The sequence below is a fragment of the Manacus vitellinus genome, unplaced genomic scaffold (genome assembly GCF_001715985.3).
Source record: "Manacus vitellinus isolate BGI_N305 unplaced genomic scaffold, ASM171598v3 scaffold_16_pilon, whole genome shotgun sequence".
NCBI lineage: Eukaryota > Metazoa > Chordata > Aves > Passeriformes > Pipridae > Manacus > Manacus vitellinus.
In genome coordinates, this window is record NW_021939189.1 from 14,111,491 (window position 1) to 14,128,974 (window position 17,484).

General features: G+C 37.4%; 1 protein-coding gene across 3 annotated transcripts in view; it reads left to right on the plus strand.

Moving 5' to 3' along the window:
* Positions 1–17,484, plus strand: part of CGNL1 (cingulin like 1) — a 57,009-nt gene that overhangs the window by 26,343 nt on the left and 13,182 nt on the right. For all 3 annotated transcript variants that reach the window (XM_018069810.2, XM_018069808.2, XM_018069811.2), the window contains exons 9-12: positions 10,679–10,885; positions 11,190–11,294; positions 14,741–14,893; positions 15,538–15,708. In XM_018069810.2, the coding sequence (XP_017925299.1) occupies positions 10,679–10,885; positions 11,190–11,294; positions 14,741–14,893; positions 15,538–15,708 (636 nt within the window). The remainder of the gene's footprint in view (positions 1–10,678; positions 10,886–11,189; positions 11,295–14,740; positions 14,894–15,537; positions 15,709–17,484) is intronic.

The window sequence follows — 17,484 nt, forward strand, 5'->3', positions numbered from 1 at the left end:
TGTATGTGTTAGCCATGGGATACGAGGAAAGAGAAGAAGGAATTTTACCACAGCAAGTGCAGGAACAGCAAAAGGCAGTGGTTGCCTTCTGCACATGTTAGGAACTAAAAGTGTATTCCTTTAAGATAGGAAAATAATATGGAATTTTGAGTATTATAAATGATAGGAAGCTTGGGGTTTGGGTTTTCCCATCTTGTGAATTTAGGTGAATCTAGCACAGAGCTGTAAAGACCTTTGAAATGAAAGTAACTATTCAATCTTTTTCTACCCAGCCTGATAATATTATACTTCTTCCTCAAAGCTAATAAAAATCTCCCTCACGGAGCAGAAGCTGAACAAAAACTTAACCATTGTAAATGATTCTGATATATACTGTGTCTGCCTTTTTTGTAGAAGTGGATGGAATACATGGTTTAAATGTAAAATGAAACATAATTTAGTATATTCTGAGACCGTATTTTGGAATAATGCTTTACAAACCAAGTTCCTCAGTGGGAAGTGAAGATATAACTGTGGAGCACTGCAGAGACATTTTGGTACTGGAAGTGATACACAGATCTAATGTATATAGCTGTAAAATTATATATATGAAAAAACCCAGTAGAATCCCAGCTACTTCTTGCCACACTAAGGTGAAATTTTGGGATTATAATAAATCACACTAAAAACCCATAGTCTTGATAGCAGTAAAAGAAACAAATTATATGATAAGAATTATTTGGACATAAGAACATTGTTATGCCCTTGTATCCATACATCTGTAACTCCTCTGAATCTTCATCCTGAATCCTCTGAGACTAGTCTGTTCATCTCAAGCAAGATACACAACAATTGGAAAAGATTTAGAGATGAGCCAGGTTTTCAGATGCCACTGGTGGGTATTTTCTTTCCTCTGCTTGCCTGGGGCAGCCTTTGCTGACAAAACACTGGTTTGGTGTCAGTGGTAGAAGCTGGTTGGTAACTGATCCAAACTGTACAGAGTCAAATGGTGGAGTGACTGGTCCAAGGCAGTGTTTCATCTTTCACAACTTAACACTCTGCTCCTTGCATTTTCTGTCCTCTTTTACCAGCCTTCTAAAAGCCTAGTACAGCTCTGATTGATTTTCAGTGTGGTACAAACACAGATGGAGTGGGGGAAAGAGAGGGAGGGTGTGCAGACAGAAGTGTGATGGTGGAGGGAAGGCTGCAGGCACTCCTTAAATGGGCATTGTTATTGGAAACACATAGTTTAGAAGTATATATGGAAAATTTGGGAGACAGATTTGATTTATTTTGCTTTAAGTGTCTGTATTCTGTGTGTGGAAAGGAAATTGTTTGGTAATAGCATCATGCGTGTTTTTAGGCACCCATTAAATGAAGTACCAAACAAATTTTGGAATATTAGCTGTGTTGTCAACAAGAATATAAAATGTGCCTCCCAAGTGCACTGAAGATGTAACTTGGTGACTGTGTCTTTTAAGTTTTACCTGCCCTGGTCTTTCTTTTCTGTGCAATTTACTCCTCCATTTATTTAGTGGGTACATTTGTGTGTTTGGATGCAGACAGTACCATGAAACTAGTTTTATACTGTCTGTAGAGTCAAGAAAGCCTCTGAGCAAAACTGTCCTACAAAGTTGTATTTGAGTTGGATTGGACCACATCTCGACAATAATTAAAAAAGTCATTCTGTTTTATCTGTAATAGTAATTTCACTCCTGTGAACCTTGCTCTGCTGGGACTAGTTCAGTTAGTCTGGGTTGGGAAGGGGGGGGTTGTTGGTGGGGGTTTTTTTGTGTATCTGAAATTTGGCAAGAGCCTGTACAGTCAGGTACTTCTTCAATGCCATCAGGAGGATCTCTAGTCCTTTTCAGGAGGATCTCTGATCCTTCTCAGCAGAAGACAGTATATGTATTCAGTTAGTTTTTCCTGTGAAAGTATATGTTTATTTGTAGATGTATGCGAAGTATTTGACTGTGTCAAACAGTTGGGAACAATGTGAACACAGAATTAGTTAATATTTTACTCTCATCTTTGCAACAACTTCTGACCTTGAAAAAACTGTTGATATAAGCCAGTCTGAGTATGTCATGATACATAGCCAGGGGGATAATGTGACATTGATATAAGTACTGGCTGAGAGAGGTTAATATTTTCCTGGTTCTGGATTGTATAACTGTGTAAATGTATGGTCATGCCTAAATTGGAAAGTTTTGTTTAATGTGCTCTGTGTAAAAAAGGAGTGCATTCTTAGTCTTAAAATGTAGGCATTTAAATCTTTTATTACCTCTCACAAATGAAAACCTAAATCATTTTGGAAATAATATTAAGGATGTGATACCATTTTGATCAGTGAAAATGACCTTGGAAAAAACCAAGTCTTTTCTCTAAACTGTCACAAGTGAATTTTTAACCAGTTAATAGAATGGCTCTAGCTGAAATGAAAGACAGTCTGAATTGCTTGTAAATTTGTGTAGTTGTTTACTGAATAATCTCTTGAAATACAGCTGAGAATTTAAGCTGGTTGCAGCATACATCACTGAGAGACAAAAAAACCACTGACCCTTTTAATAGGTAATAGTCAACTTCAAAGGCATAGCCATGTCTTAAAGTTGGCTAGGCCTCATTTTGAGATGGTGGGAAGAATTAATATAATGAGTGTAAAGTAGGAAAACAGTAGGTAAGGCCATTTGGACCATGTAGTTTCTTTTCAAGAAGCTTGGGGTGTTTTTAAAGTTTTTTTCCCCTTTTTTTGAAGTGGTGGGGGGGCAAAGGCTGGTTCCAGTTGGGTTGGTAGCCTAACACTCCAGTTTGCTTTTGTGGAGTTCACATATTCCTTTTTCAGAAATAGGAGATTTTATTACCTGTAGTATCCAGTGTTACTGTGTTATTCATCCTAGGGCTTTCAACTGCTTTAAGAAATAGTATCTGAGGTTGGAAGAGTTGCCTAAAGGTGCACAGTGGGTAAAAATACTGGAACTACAAACAGAAATAAAGACCTGTTATTTACATTCATGAGCTTGGAAAAGTAGATGACTATAGCAAAATAAGCTGCCTTTACAGAAGAGCTAATAATGATTGCAGTTAAAGGGTTGTCCCTATGTTGAGGCTCTCCATGTTTGTCTGGGTGTCAGTCCTTGGGTGTAGAATGGTTTTGGGGTTTTTTTACATGTTACCTAGGGAAATCAGTGTCTAGTTGTCTTGTAGAAACGATTTTGTTTGTATACAAAAAGGAGAGGAAAAGACAATAGAAAGGGATTTGATATCCCCATCACTGCTGGCCCCTCTAGATCATCAGAGGGAGCTCAGATGGGTGGATCTGAATCCTTGAAGCCACATGAAACCTTTTACATGTAGTTGGAGAAGTTAAACAACTAGTCCAGCATCAAACTAAAAAGGTGGCCCATGGATCATTAGAGCTGGTTTCAGCAGCCAGTATCATCCTTGATATTAGTATTCTACACCAGTAACAGAATGAAGTGAGCAGCAACACCATTCCCTTTCTTTCAGAAGATTTTGGAAGATTATCATGGCATTTACTTTGATACCAATATGAAAAGAATATTTCAAAGCCTTTTACTTCCATTAAAATGCTCTGGTTTGTGCTCTAGCTCATTTTGAATGGAGATTTATCCTTTAGATTTGTACTTCAAGTATGGCTGTTAAAGAACAAACAGTTAATTAGTTGAACTAGTTTTACTCTATTGAGCTCGATTCTGAAAGGAAATTTAAAGGCTTTTAGAAAAAATTTCCAAGTTGTGCCTGATAAACATTGCATTTTGCCAAAATGTAATGATTCTGACATGCTGTGAATGAGATACTTAGCTCCCACACACTTTAGCTCTTCCTGTATTTTGCAAAAGGACACTCCTGCATCCTGAAGTCACTGCCAAAGGGGAGTTCCATGAGCTGAAGCACTGCAGTCAGCCCAAACCATTTTTTAATGATAAGTTACACAACCACACTCATGTCTTCGCCAGGGTGGAGGGTGTGGTAAAAAAAAAAGGTGTGGAACCACAGAACATTTTCTGCATTCCTATCCAGGAGTATTTTTTTCCTGTATTCAGGTTGAAATAGAACATTTTATTTGCATCTCAAGGATTTTGTTTGATTTTCATGCCTGTTGTACTATCTGAGCCTTATCTTCAATTCTTTAAATCTGTTCACTGCTTGCACCAAAGTTGAGAGTAGAATAGTATATAAATACACTTGCTTTGCTGAGATTTATGCAGCAAAGGAGTTGGAGCAATATTTACTGTTTTATTTAAACTTGGTCTTGACCAAATTTAATATGTTTTAAAATACTTCTGAACACATCATAACAATATACGAGGACAGAAACCCAGACTTTATTAGATTAATTTCTTGTTAGGCAAAACACCTAAAAGGAGCAGTATGGGAAGTGAGGGAAATGAATTTCACTGCTGAAGTTCCCTTATGGAGGGGAACTTCTTTAGGCCTAAAACTGAAAGCCAAATGCCACATGCATATAAACTCCAGCAGCTGTGATTGTGGGCTCAGAGAAGCAGACCTATGCTAGGTAAAACATTATAGATCAGGTGTACATATCAAATCAAACAATACAGAGATAGATATCTGTCTGTGTGCATATATATATGTATATGTGCATGCATTCTCACTTCTCATCTGTTCTGAGTTAAATGTAGCTTGTACTCACTTAAACACAATGTTAAAATATTTCATTTTTCAATGTTTTTCAAACTTTGATCAGTTCTTGGATTCAGTACATACCACCAAAAACTTCTTCTGCAGAAAGATTTTTTTTCACAAACTCTGATTTGTTTTCTCAGCATAGCTGCCAGCTTATGAGGCATGTTATCCCTGGATTAAGTATAGGAAATGAAGAGGTAGAGACATTAATGTTAAAAGGATCCTTTATTTGTGCATGTTCAAACTGAAGTGCCTTGGTTAACACCATGTTAGCCATTATATAGTCCTTGATGTATTCAGGGTACAGTTTTTGCTGACTTCAGTTGCAACTGTGCACTCAAGTCTTTGGAAACCAAACCCCAGTGTCTCAAATCAAGCACCAGGGAAATTAAGGAACATGCAGTTGTTGAGCCCCTCTGGAAAGTTTTGGCTGAGTGACTTGCCTCAGGAGATCTGTGGCAGAGACAAGAATGTGTACTGTGGCACAGTGACAACATGAGAATGCAGAAGGTTATCTCAGTCAGTCACAGAGGACTTTGTATAGTGGGACTTTCTCATTACAGCTATATTTTCTTTCTTCTGGACAAGCTTTTTTTTATTATTCTCAACTTTTTCCAGAAATATGCTACCCATTTCCAGCTCCTTCTACCTAATCTCTCTAGCTTAATTTTGCTGATAAGGCTTGCTCAGTCTTAAATCATGAGTTTAAACATGATAAAATTTGAGAAAGCATAATAAAATATTTCATTTATTCAAAAATAATAAATGAAAAGGTGGTATCACTTTGTTTAAGAAGTCTGCAAAGGATGTGGTTATTAAGAGGAAGGTATTACTCCTTCAGAGATTGAGGAGATGGGTATCTGAATGTGAAGCAGGCTAAATGTAGGGAATAGAGGGCACTGGATGCTCTGGAAGGCAGCGAGGACAGACAGATTGAAAGGAAAGACAAAGCAAATGCAAATAAACAAACACAACAAGAAAAATGCTATAGGGTATTTACCTTACATAAATATAATTCTGTAATACAATGCAGTGAATAGTAATAGTAAAAAGTTGGTTTACTAAAACATGCTGTCACAACTAGTAAGTGGGAGTAAAAAGAAATAAGCATGTTTTATATATCATAGGGAAGAAACTGCAATATTGGAATTTAGTTATGTTAATTTTAAGATCCAAAGAGCTCACTTCAGTGTTTGATACAATTCCCTCCCTCTTCTCCTGTTTTTCAAGAAGGTTGGGGTTTTGCAGGTTGGTTTTTTTGTTTGTTTTGTTTATTTGGGTTTTTTTTTCTTTGTTTGTTTGGTTGGTTTTTTGTTGGTTGTTTTTTTTTGTTTTGTTTTTTTTTCTTCTGTATGGCAAATATATCTGAATATACAGTATTTCATTCCAGGTCAAGAATCTTGTTTAACCAGTTTTGTCTGATATGTGCTCTGTTATGTGTTTATGTTCATAATCTCTTTTAAACTCTGTGAAGTTGATCCACAATTCTCTGAAGTTCTTACATTAACAAGGTTTGTTAATGTTTCATATTTAACTTCAATCATTACTTTGTGACCTTCACCCAGCTCTGTTACCATGGGTTAAATGATATAAACTTAGTTAAAATATTTGCCAAAACTTTTCCAACATCCCCAAATATAAATAAGTGTAAAGGATTTATGAATGGGCACTAACAGGAGTCATTAATTGATATAGTGTCATTAAGGACCTTTAGTTAACTCATGTTGTTTATGTACAGCACCATTACAAATAAGTCCCATGTGGACTGAGGGCTGTGGATCCACAGCACAGTCTCTACCTGTGTGTTCTCCTGTCTGGTTTTTAACTCATTTGTACTTATGAGCTCTGTAGTGTTCAGTTATCCTTCTGCTTTCATCATCACTCTAACCCACTCTAATTGAATGCTTTTGCAAACAGCCTTCAACTCCTTTTTTGAATTGTGAACCAGTCCCTGAATTTGCAGTGGCAGCCTCCCTGCTCATGCAGACAGAAGCACAGAGCAGGATCACTGCTGGCTGTTCCAAATCCTGCTGTACAGAACTCTGCTGGGCTGTACTGTTGGGCAGCTTAAACTGCCCTTGCTGTCCCCACTTTGTTTTAGCCTATGAAGTGCAGCAATTGCCATTCAAACTTTATCAATGTACAGAATAATTTCTCTGTAATTTCAGTGCAGTGGTTTTCATATCTTCTACAGCCATGCTTCAATAGGGAAATTTTCTGCAGAATACAGTGAGCCATCTCTAATGACAGAGTGGTAAATTCAGCCTATGGTCTCTGTGTGAGCAATACTGCCTTTCTAGCTGTGTGGGACTGGTTGGGCACACTGCCTCTGTGGTTCCATGGGCAAAGGGCACAACAAGCTTTTTCTGCTTCATCAGTGCCCATGTATGATGTGATGGCTGCTGGCCTGACCCTGATGTAACTGTTCAATATATGGAGAGGGATCTCTCTCCACCAGGTTCTCCCCTAATGGTGTTGCTACAAGGTCTGTCAGAACTGCATTTCAGGGCTTGTTTTCTTTGTGTATTCTCTCCAGTGATACCCAGGCTCTTTCCTGTCATGCTCACCTGTCTTCCTAAGAGGAGGCCTGGAGGGGAGGCAGAAGGTAACATGAGATTAACAGTGGAGAATACAAGAAGGGAAGAATTGTGGAGACTTTTGATACCCAAACTTCCTGTGCCAATATGCTATAGGGTATGGCATGTGTTGGCATGTGTATGGCATGCCAGTGAAAAGCTCTGCATGAAATTCTCAGTACACGGGGGAAAATGAACATAAGCTTTTTTCAATCTAGACCCAGCTGTGTAATTTGACTCTTTTGGAGAAGTGATGCTATATGTGCTTTTTCTGTACAAAGAACATCTAAATTGTATTTGTGTGGCTCGACTTTATTTAAACTTCACTATCAAATTGAAGATACTTGTGTATTTTTCTGTTTATCACGCTCCTGAACAATATCCTCGGGGTGATCTTTCCTACCTCAAGTGCAGTTGTGTAAGGTAAACTGATAGGATAGATACTCCTGTGTTTCTTTTCAGTCCTATCTGAAACAAGTTGAAAAGATGTTGAAACAACAGCGTACAGTGAAAGCACTTGTGAAGAAAATTCCTCCTACTCTCCCCAGAAGTAGGAAAAACGCTCACTCTCCAACTACAACACAGCACAGCTCCCCATATATACCAACAGAGGTTTTCTACCATCTCAAAAAAGTATATGTGTGTGTATATATTTATTGTTGGTATTTTTTAAGACTTACCTCGTTCAGGTAAAAGAAAGGAATTTTTTTTACTTACTATGTTAAAAAATTTGTTTGGGAACAGTTCGTTCATGGGAAGGTGCAACCCTTGTAATGGTGCCAAGGTCATTAGAGGCCTGTGAAGATCTGCTGGTAAAGTGCTGGTCACTCAAGCAGCTGGAACTTTAGGCAGATTTTACTTATATACCCAATTTATTTCCAGGATTTTCAATTAGGTTAATAAAGATAGGACTCACAACTTGCCCTTTATACCTCTCTACCTCTTATGTATATTCACGTAGCTTCTTGCTTACTTACTGAAATACACAGTGAAAAAGGAGAGCAAGTAACAGTTTAGTTTCATTTTAAGGGCTGTATCCTAAGATACAGACAGCAAAAAGCAGGAGCAGATCTCTAGATGTAACTACATCAGTGCAGTCTGAACTTAATTTTGAGCCTCTTAAGTTAAATCATATATAGAGATGGATGCTACTTGTGTGTATATTTATGTGTGTAGATCTGGGGAGTTGTTGGATTATTTGCTTTTGTGTGTGTGTGTGTGTGTGCATCCCCTTCTAAGGAAACAACGTTTCCTGTGTTGGGAAAGCAGAGCAAAGCACGGCAGGTGAAGTGGTGGAATCCTCAGGTACAGTGTGGGGCTGCTGCAGTCCTGTCTCACTGTGCAGCCCCGAGTAGGCGGTTGGATGAAAAAGAACAGACAAATCAACATTCCTTTCCCTGAACTCCCCAGCGTGCCTCAGCTGCTTTCACTCAGCTCCAGAAGGGGGAAATGAGACTAAAAGGAGCCACCGGTGGAGTGCTTGCTAATTAGTAAAACTTCGCTGCGTGAAGAAAGCAAAAATTAAAGGAATATATAAATGCTATTGAAGTTTCAGTATGTGAAAACTTAAAGCATCAACAGATTTATTTCAGAGCTTTTAACCAGTCGTGTACTTAGAGGAACAAGTTTTTTCAGTGTTTTCAAAAGACCAGAACTTGTCAGCCTGCTTATGCTGCCAGTTTTTGTATAATAAGTTCATTGACCCTGTAGACAGTCTGAGTGTTTTCTGAGTTACCGCTTTATCAAACTAATTTGCATGATTTTAAAGCTGTTGCTTGCTAGAAAACAATCTAGTGAGGGCACTCTTTGTAAACACCCTTTTATATAACTTTGCTTATTCCTTTTGGGCACAGGGAAGGGAAAATCAGGAGCAACAATCAAAAATAGTGTAACTGAAAAGTGACTTTCATACTTTTATAAAATATTTCCCCAAACAGTTTCTTACTGAGTAGCTTGGTAGAATTTCTTTTGTTTTCACCCAGATAAACACTATTTCACGTGCAAAACTGTTATGCTTCAGTAGTTAATGTGCAATTACCTATTGTTACCAGATAATGTAGATGCCAAAGGTATAAATGGATTTGAAAGGGATTAGAGAAATTAATGGATGATACGTTCCTGGAGGAAAACTAGTGAGAGCTGAGAGTGTGTAATGGGGAAAGGCTTGTCCCATAGTTGTTCTTCTTCTCTTTGCCTGTAAGCATCAGCTGTGGCCACAAGAGAGGATACTGGGCTAGCCTGAGTCTGTTCTGGTGTTCTTACTGGTTTTTAAGGGCTTAATATAAAGGGCAGTGGGCCTGCACATCAGAACCAGATCTTTGTACAGAGCATTGCTTTGTGTCAGACTCTGAATGCCCAGGAGCAAGAACCACAAATGATATCCTGGGTTCTCCTATTTTCTTTGGATGGGATTCTGAATGATTTTCTTTGGATGGGATTCTGAATGAGAAGTCAGTGAAAAGCAAAGATTAAATCCTTCCAGCTCTTTACTCCACATGTTTGTAAGTACATACCTGGTCTGTGTTATAACAGTATAGATAGTATAACAGTACAGGCACATACTTCCCACTCATGGTTTCAACAATAAATGGTAGGGTGTTTAAAGGGTAAGTGGTAAGGTGAGTATTAGCTCTGAAAAGTTACATCCTGCAGCCAGTTGCCCTGAAAAAAAATTTAAAAATCTCTTGCCACATGTGCTAAATTATGATGAGTAGTTTATTACAATTTTATTATAATTTGTTTGTGCTATATATTGATTTGAGTTTCTGAAAAATGCAAGATGTATCTTTTTGAATACAAGTTGAACTCCTTCCACCCTCAGGCAGGAACTGAAGCCCCAGCAGAACTGCTGACTAAGCACAGCCCAGGTGTGGGCTGCCTGATCTGCAGGTAGAGCTGTACCAGTACCACTGAGAGGTACTTCCAGTCTCTGCTGTTCTTCTGTGCTGGCACAACTCTTTGTGGGACCATGTTTTGAAATCCATTGGGATTTTTTATTCCAGTAGTGCCACCTCTCTTTTTTTTTTCCTCTTTTCTTTCAGCATCAAGACCTCTTTATATTTATCTGTCATTTACTCTGCAGCCCCACACATGGATGTGTAGTGTGTTGTATGTTAGTTCTTGGAATCAGCAGTGGGGTGAGGCTGCTTAAATTTTGTGTTGCTGTGGAAGAAACTCTTGATAAATAGGTACTTCCTTACAGGTCCTTATGGCTTTTGGTGTCTTTAAGTTTTTTAGATCGCTTGGAATTACCTAAAAGTGGGATTTGATAATGGTGTTGTTTATACTTTATCTGTAGATATGCCTGAGGAAAAACAAAAGCTAAATGTAAAAGTCTTCATTGATATTTAATGTTATATTCTAACTATATTTGCTGTGGTGCTTTATGAAACTTCTGTTGGAAAACAGCACCAGTTATTTCTTTTTTTTAACATGACATAATTTGTTTTCTCTAGAGTGCTGCTGTCCTTGAAGGTGAAAGAAACGCTGCACAAGAGGAGAGAAATAGTATAGAAAATCGAGTCAAGGAGCTGACTGAGGAAAACGAGCAGTTGAAGAGAAAAGTTACTGAGTTAGAGAGTAAAATTGAGGACTTGCACAAACAAATTGATAATATGAAAGGAGAAGAAAATTCAGCGAAGGAAAAATTAAAGACATATGAGGTAAGTTAAGAAAACAAGCCCCTTAAGTACTCTTCTTCCTGTTTGCAATGGATTCACTGTAGAGTAAAAACTGACAAAGAGGAGGATGGATAATGCCATCGGGAAGGGGAAGGAAAACCAGCAGGTTATAGGAAGCAGGATGCAGTTTGCTGACATATATAGGGAAGATTTCCCCAGTGCAAACCACATTAAAAACAAGTCACAGTTTGCAACTGGGGAGATCAGTGATAGGCCAGAGTGAAGAGACTTTATAACTCAATTTACTTGTCACTATTTCTGAAAATATTAAATTGAATCATTACAGGAGGAGAAGCAACAATTGGAAGAAGCTTTGAAATGCACTGAGAAAGAGGCAAAAGAATTGGTAGCATTAAAATCAGCTTTGGAAAGCCAACTAGAAGATATGCAGGTAAGAACAAGAACAATTTGGAATATTTAAATTTTAAGGTTTTATAAACATGTTTTATTATTTTGAATGATCATGCAACTCAGGTTGTGGATTTACATGTAAAAGAATAAAAAGCTGTGCTCGAATATAAACAAAAATATTGGCAATACACAAATATCAGGAAATTGGCTTCTGTATTTTTATAAGCCTGTCATATTTGCAAATGTTGCAGGGAACTGGAATATGTCATCACTAACCCAGAGAAATTTAACACATATCACTAGGATTTGCAGCCTCTTAAAACTGTTCTTACTGGCATTGTGTTCTGTATCTGCAAAAGTTACAAACCTAATTTTCCTGCTCTGTAATTCACCTTTTACATGTCCCAAATAAGCATCGATTTCAGTGGTATCAGTTTAGAATTATCTTAGTCTAGAAGCTGAGTTTTTAAGTGATTCTGTCAAACAAGTCAGACTCAAAAGTGAGCAACATGTACATTGCTAGTGACCCTTTTTTAGTTGAACAGATGTTTTCCCTTGTTGTCTTCAACATAAATGTTACTTTATTGTTCTGAAAATGAAATTTGTCTCTAAGTGGACTAAAAACCAAGGGGAAGACTGTGTTAACTAGTATGTTCTCATGGTTCAGTTCATTGTAGTAAAAAGAAAAAAAAGTAAAAACAAGAAGAAAATACTCCTATGTCTTTAAAATTGAATGTGCTTCTAAGATTTTAATAATATGGGTATCTAAGTTTTGTTTCTACAAAATGATGTTTTAAAGCTGATGTTCCTTGTAACTACATCAAGAAGTGTTTTATCACCTCACTGATACTCCTCATTTGCTTGTATGTATTGCTGGTGGTTCCACAAGCCCTACAGGTGGCCCATTGCTCTTCACTGCCCTGCACTGAGCACACTTCCCTTCTTTCACAGTCTGACTTGCCCTTCCTGTGTAACATGAGTCAATGCACCACATGCATCTCCTGCATCTTGATTAGCTTTGGGTCAAGATGCTTGAAAAGTGTGTTCTTTCCTTCCTGTTTTTCTGCATCCTTCAGGGCATTGTGCCAAATAATGCTGCCTCCAGGCAGGGTCTCCAAATTCAAGAATTCTGGGAAAGGTGACAGATAGAAGAGTCAGTCTTGTCATTTTATTCACAACTTACATCTAAAGTGGGAAACACTAAATTTAATCCTCTTTCTGATTCTACACTCTTGTGCACCGGATATGAGCACTAATGGACTTCAGGATGTAATCAGTGGTCCCTTTTGTTTAGAACAATTCAGCCTTTCTGTCTTTAGAGTTTGCTTGTTCTAATGAATACTGTTGTGCAGTAGGTTGATTTGGCCTTGTGTTACCATTGACAATTTAGATGACAAATTTTGGCACAATAATAATGTTTATCACAGTGGAAATTTAATTCCTGACTGTCCCATCTTGCTTTTTACATAACACAAATTACTTTTAATGGTGGATTAGCATAAGAAAGACTGGCAATACCAATAGAACTGTAACAGTTACTTTAAACATGGCCAAATCTATTCCTCCTCCATTCCAGATTTCTATTCAGAAAAGTTAAACCTGGCATGCACTTCATTCTTACAGCCAGTTTGTGTTAGTGCTTTATACTGACATTTTCTTTATGGATGGTCAAGCCAGGAGTAATTTTGTGTAGTTTCATGTTGTGTTATAACCTCTGGTTAGAGTAGCCTCCTCCACGTAGTGAAGTGTTTCATGAAATGAAATACATCTTAACAGTTTTGCACCATTGAGAAGACTTTCTGAAGTTTCTTGAGAACTCTCTTGGGAAAGGAAATAATTATTATGCCCCTTGACCATAGCATATATGGTACTGTCATATCTTTAAAAAATATCAATTATACCAACATGATTGATGGCAGAGCCAAGTAACCTGTGCTTTTTAAATTAAATGTTCAGAACATGGGATCCTTTCCATGGGTGGAAGAACATGAAATTTCTGTTTGCATTGTGGTAAATAATGGTAGGCACTAGAATGAGAGTTGCAGAGCATTGTAAGTTGAAGTTCAGTTGTTTCTAGCATGATATATTAGTGTTTCTCAAATATTAAAGTTAAGGTAGGAATGCTAATTTTATCAGTATTTTTCTCATTTATCAGCTAATCTAGCAAAGGGCAGTACAATATCCTAATTTGTGTTGCCTAAGAAAATTACTGTTGGTGAGAAACTACATAGGACATGTTATTTCCCCTGAATAATAGTACAAGAATGAAGTAGTATCTGTTGTAATGCAGGATTTTTATTAAAACAAAGATAATTTCTTTTGCAATGCTCAGTTTTCGTGAGGAATATTTTTACCCTTTACCTATGTTATCAAGTTTCTGCTGGCTAGATTTTAGCAAAACAACAAGGAACTCTTTATGCTTTAAATGGTGATTTCACTATTTGAAGAATAAGCGATTCTATGGCATAGTTACTGGGTAAATAATACTATCATAATATGGGCACCTTTTAAATAGATGTGGAGGAGCTCGTGCAGAATGGTGGGGTAAGAAAACAACCATTTCCAACCAAGTAGAAGTCATCAAACCAAGAGAACCATTAGCTATTATACACTTTTCCAGAGAGAATAGCTGTGCATGTGAACCATGTGATCATGCCTGTGTTGGAACGAACTAGTGACAGGCTATTATTTAGAGGTAGAAGGGTGATAAGCTCTCAGACATCCTGCCTGTGATAGCAGAGACACTGGGAGCCCCCTGGTAGGTGAGCACACTGGATAGCTCTGCAGGTCATTCAAAATTTAATGCACAACACTGAGGTCTGGTTTGAACATTAACTGCAAAAGTTCTCTCAGGAAGGGGATTTGTGTGCTGACAGCTGCAAAGTTCTCTTTGCACGGCATCATCTGATAAGGGCTTCTGGGTGCTGCAGAAGCACAGCAATGGGGAAAAGCACCACTAGTTACTTCTCACTCATCGTAGGAACAGATTTGGGTTTTTGTTTTGTTGTTGTTGTAGAGGTTTTGGGGGTGTGTGGTAGGGATTTTTTTGATTGTTTGTTTTCACCTAGAAAAGCAGGTGGTTATTGAGAAAACTTTTCAGGGAGCACGTAGGAAAATGTGAAACTTGGAATGGATATTGGATCTTGTACAGGAGATGGGATTTCCTGGCTGGTGTGCAGCTGCAGAGGAATGTATGCTTTGCTTGTAACAGAATAATGAAATTGGTCCTACAAATGTTGCAACAGTGTTTAAGGAATTTATAGGAAGGATAAAGCACTGCATCACTAAAATAATAAATACTGACTAGCAAACTGTAACTCCATAACCTTTTTAAAAAAAAAAACCCTTAAATTTGTCTTAATGTCACAGCAGCCTGCTGGTATTACTGCTGCACAGAGTGTTAAGTAAGATTCCTTTAAGGAATCTACAGAGGGTCTACATTATATATTATTCAGTTCATTATATATATGTTTTAATTTCCTGCAGGAGAACACCCGTTGTATTTCACAGGAAAGGCAACAGTTAACTCAGCAATTAAAGGATGAAACTCAGCAGAAGGAACAGTTAAAGCAGATAAAGAATGAAATGGAGAATGAACGATGGCAACTAAACAAGACTGTTGAGAAGTTACAGGAGGAGGTATGAGTTCACTCCAGAGAGGCTGCAGGAATCTGAATGTCTGACAGACAGAAGCAAATGAACTGACAAATTGCAAAGAATTATTTATTTGGAAATGTACAAAAGAAGGTGAAATGCAAAGTTTACTATTAGTTTCTTTAACCTAGAGGCTCTCAATAAAAGTTTTCGGGGCTGGAACAGTGATTGGAACACCACTATCTCAAAATAGCATTGTAAAACAGTTCTGTTTAAACAAGATCTCAGATCAGTTCTAATGTCATTGATATTTCAGAGCTGATTCTCAAAATGCTTTTGCATCAGACTTACTGTGCCATGTGTGTGTAAACCCTACAACTAATATTGACACACTGAAGTGTGACCATGCAGTTCATTGCATCACTCAGCTGGAAGAACTGCTGCCAGACAGAAAGAGAATAGTCTTGCCATGCATACTATTAGAAAATAACCTTTCTGGTTTTGTGTTTTCACACTTCTGCATAGAAATTAATTTATTTAGGAAAATATGTCATAATTGATAATTTTTCTGTCTGGAAATACTGAGCTGAATATTGAAGCTGGAGGGAAAAACCTTTTGATGTATCAAACATGATAGAACCTTTTGTAACACTATGTTAGGAAAAAAATTATATGTACTTTTTCCCCAGATGTCTGAAATGGTAGAGATCTCAAGAACATCAGCTCTGGAGCTTCAGAGCCAGCTTGATGAATACAAGGAGAAAAACCGCAGGGAATTTGCAGATCTGCAGAGGCAATTAAAGGAGAAGAACCTGGAGGTAGAAAAATCCCGCCTGATGACCATAAGGATGCAAGATGAGGTAATGACTCATAAGTTCAGTGACAAATTCTAACCTTTGACCTAGAATTCAGTTCAGATAGTTTTCAAGATAAAGGATGTTTGCTGTCATGTTTTTGTGCATCTCATCATGAGAGAGGATCTCAGTCAGTGCTCTTGAGTTTCATTTTTCATGGTGGTGATCAGTGTGTTATTGCTGCCAGGGAAATGGGCTTTCCTGTTTGTGACAGATCTAGGCAGTACCTGACAAATGAGTGTGTCTGAAGTGGTATGACAAGGATTGCACTGATCTGCTGCTCTCTAATGCCTGCTACTGAAGGAATTGGGAATGTAGAAATATTTTTGAATTAGGAAAAAAAACCCCAGCAGTTATTTAGAGAAGAAAACCCCCCCCCCAACACAAACAACAAAACCAAATTCTGGCTCCAGAGGAGTTGACTTACATTCTCCTCTTCTTTCATATGAGCCAAGTTGCAGATTTAAATGACAAAGGTGTCTGTGTAGCCAAGAATCAGCCACAGTCAGGAAGTGTCTGCCTCTTAGTATGCAAATTTTGCCAGAAAGGCAATCCAGTCTTTTAAAAATATACAGTTGGAAAAACTGGAGAATATATTGGTCGTAAATATTTTTTGTATGTGGAATATTTTAATAGTTTGATTTTTCCAGTTTAGAACTTCCATTACATTGCCCTTTCTCCTTAAAAAATTATTTTAAATTCAATTTAAAGGAACACCAATAGAAGACAGAATTGTTCCTGTTTATTATTCTGTCTTCCTTATATATTTATTTCATTCAGGGATGGAGAGCCTTTGTAAAGGAATGAAGAGTCATAACAAACAGTGAAAGATAAAATGGTGATATTGAGAGCATAGCTCATGAGTTGAATAAATGTATGTAAAAATGTACATTAATACAAACATTAAATATGTAAAACAAAGTGTAAACACAGTGTTTACAGTTATTATGAAGAATATACTTCTAGTGTTATCTATTGCAACTACAGAAAAAATACAGAGAAAAAATTAATGAACAAAAGAAAACTTCACTTTGACAAAAAGATAATCCAAACACTATATAATGGACAAAATATTACTAGTTGTGGAATTCTACATCTCCATGAGGAAATATTTAAAAGCCTAGGGCTTTAAAAATGTAGTATGGCAACTAGCTGCAAGAGAGGAAATAAAATCTGAAAATATAGGATAGGCAGGTTAAACAGCAGACTTTCTAGGAGACTGAATATTCAGGACAATTGAAAGTCTTTATTATCACTTCCTCCTTTGTGTTTAAGAAGAAGTACAAATAGATAGTCCATCCATTCAGTGGAAAGTCTGTTGTCTGTCAGAATCCTCTTGGGTAGGTCTCACAGTGCACAGATCTTGCTTTTCGAGGGTCTCATCAAAAGTCAAGCATTGTATTGATCATGGCAACGTGATTTTCATCTTGTTCCAGCAGAAAAGTAATGAAAGAGTCTTGCAAGGCAATATGGGAGTTCTTCATTGCATCTCTTTCAAGTTCTCTGTGGAGACATAAAAGATACCCATCTGGAAAGTTGACAATCCATTGTCATTCTGAAACATGAAATGCACATGAAAGGCTGTTAAAGTACAGATCTCTGCACTTCACTAGCTGTTCACCACCTCCTGCAGATATCCAAGGTTTTGTTGTCAGGACTTGGTAATAGGTAGCAAACTGTAAATATTCACTATCACATTATTTTAGCTTCATCACTAAAATAATCACTGACTAAACAAAGGAAGAAAATGGAAAACTATATGTTGAAGAAAAAAAGCTCTCA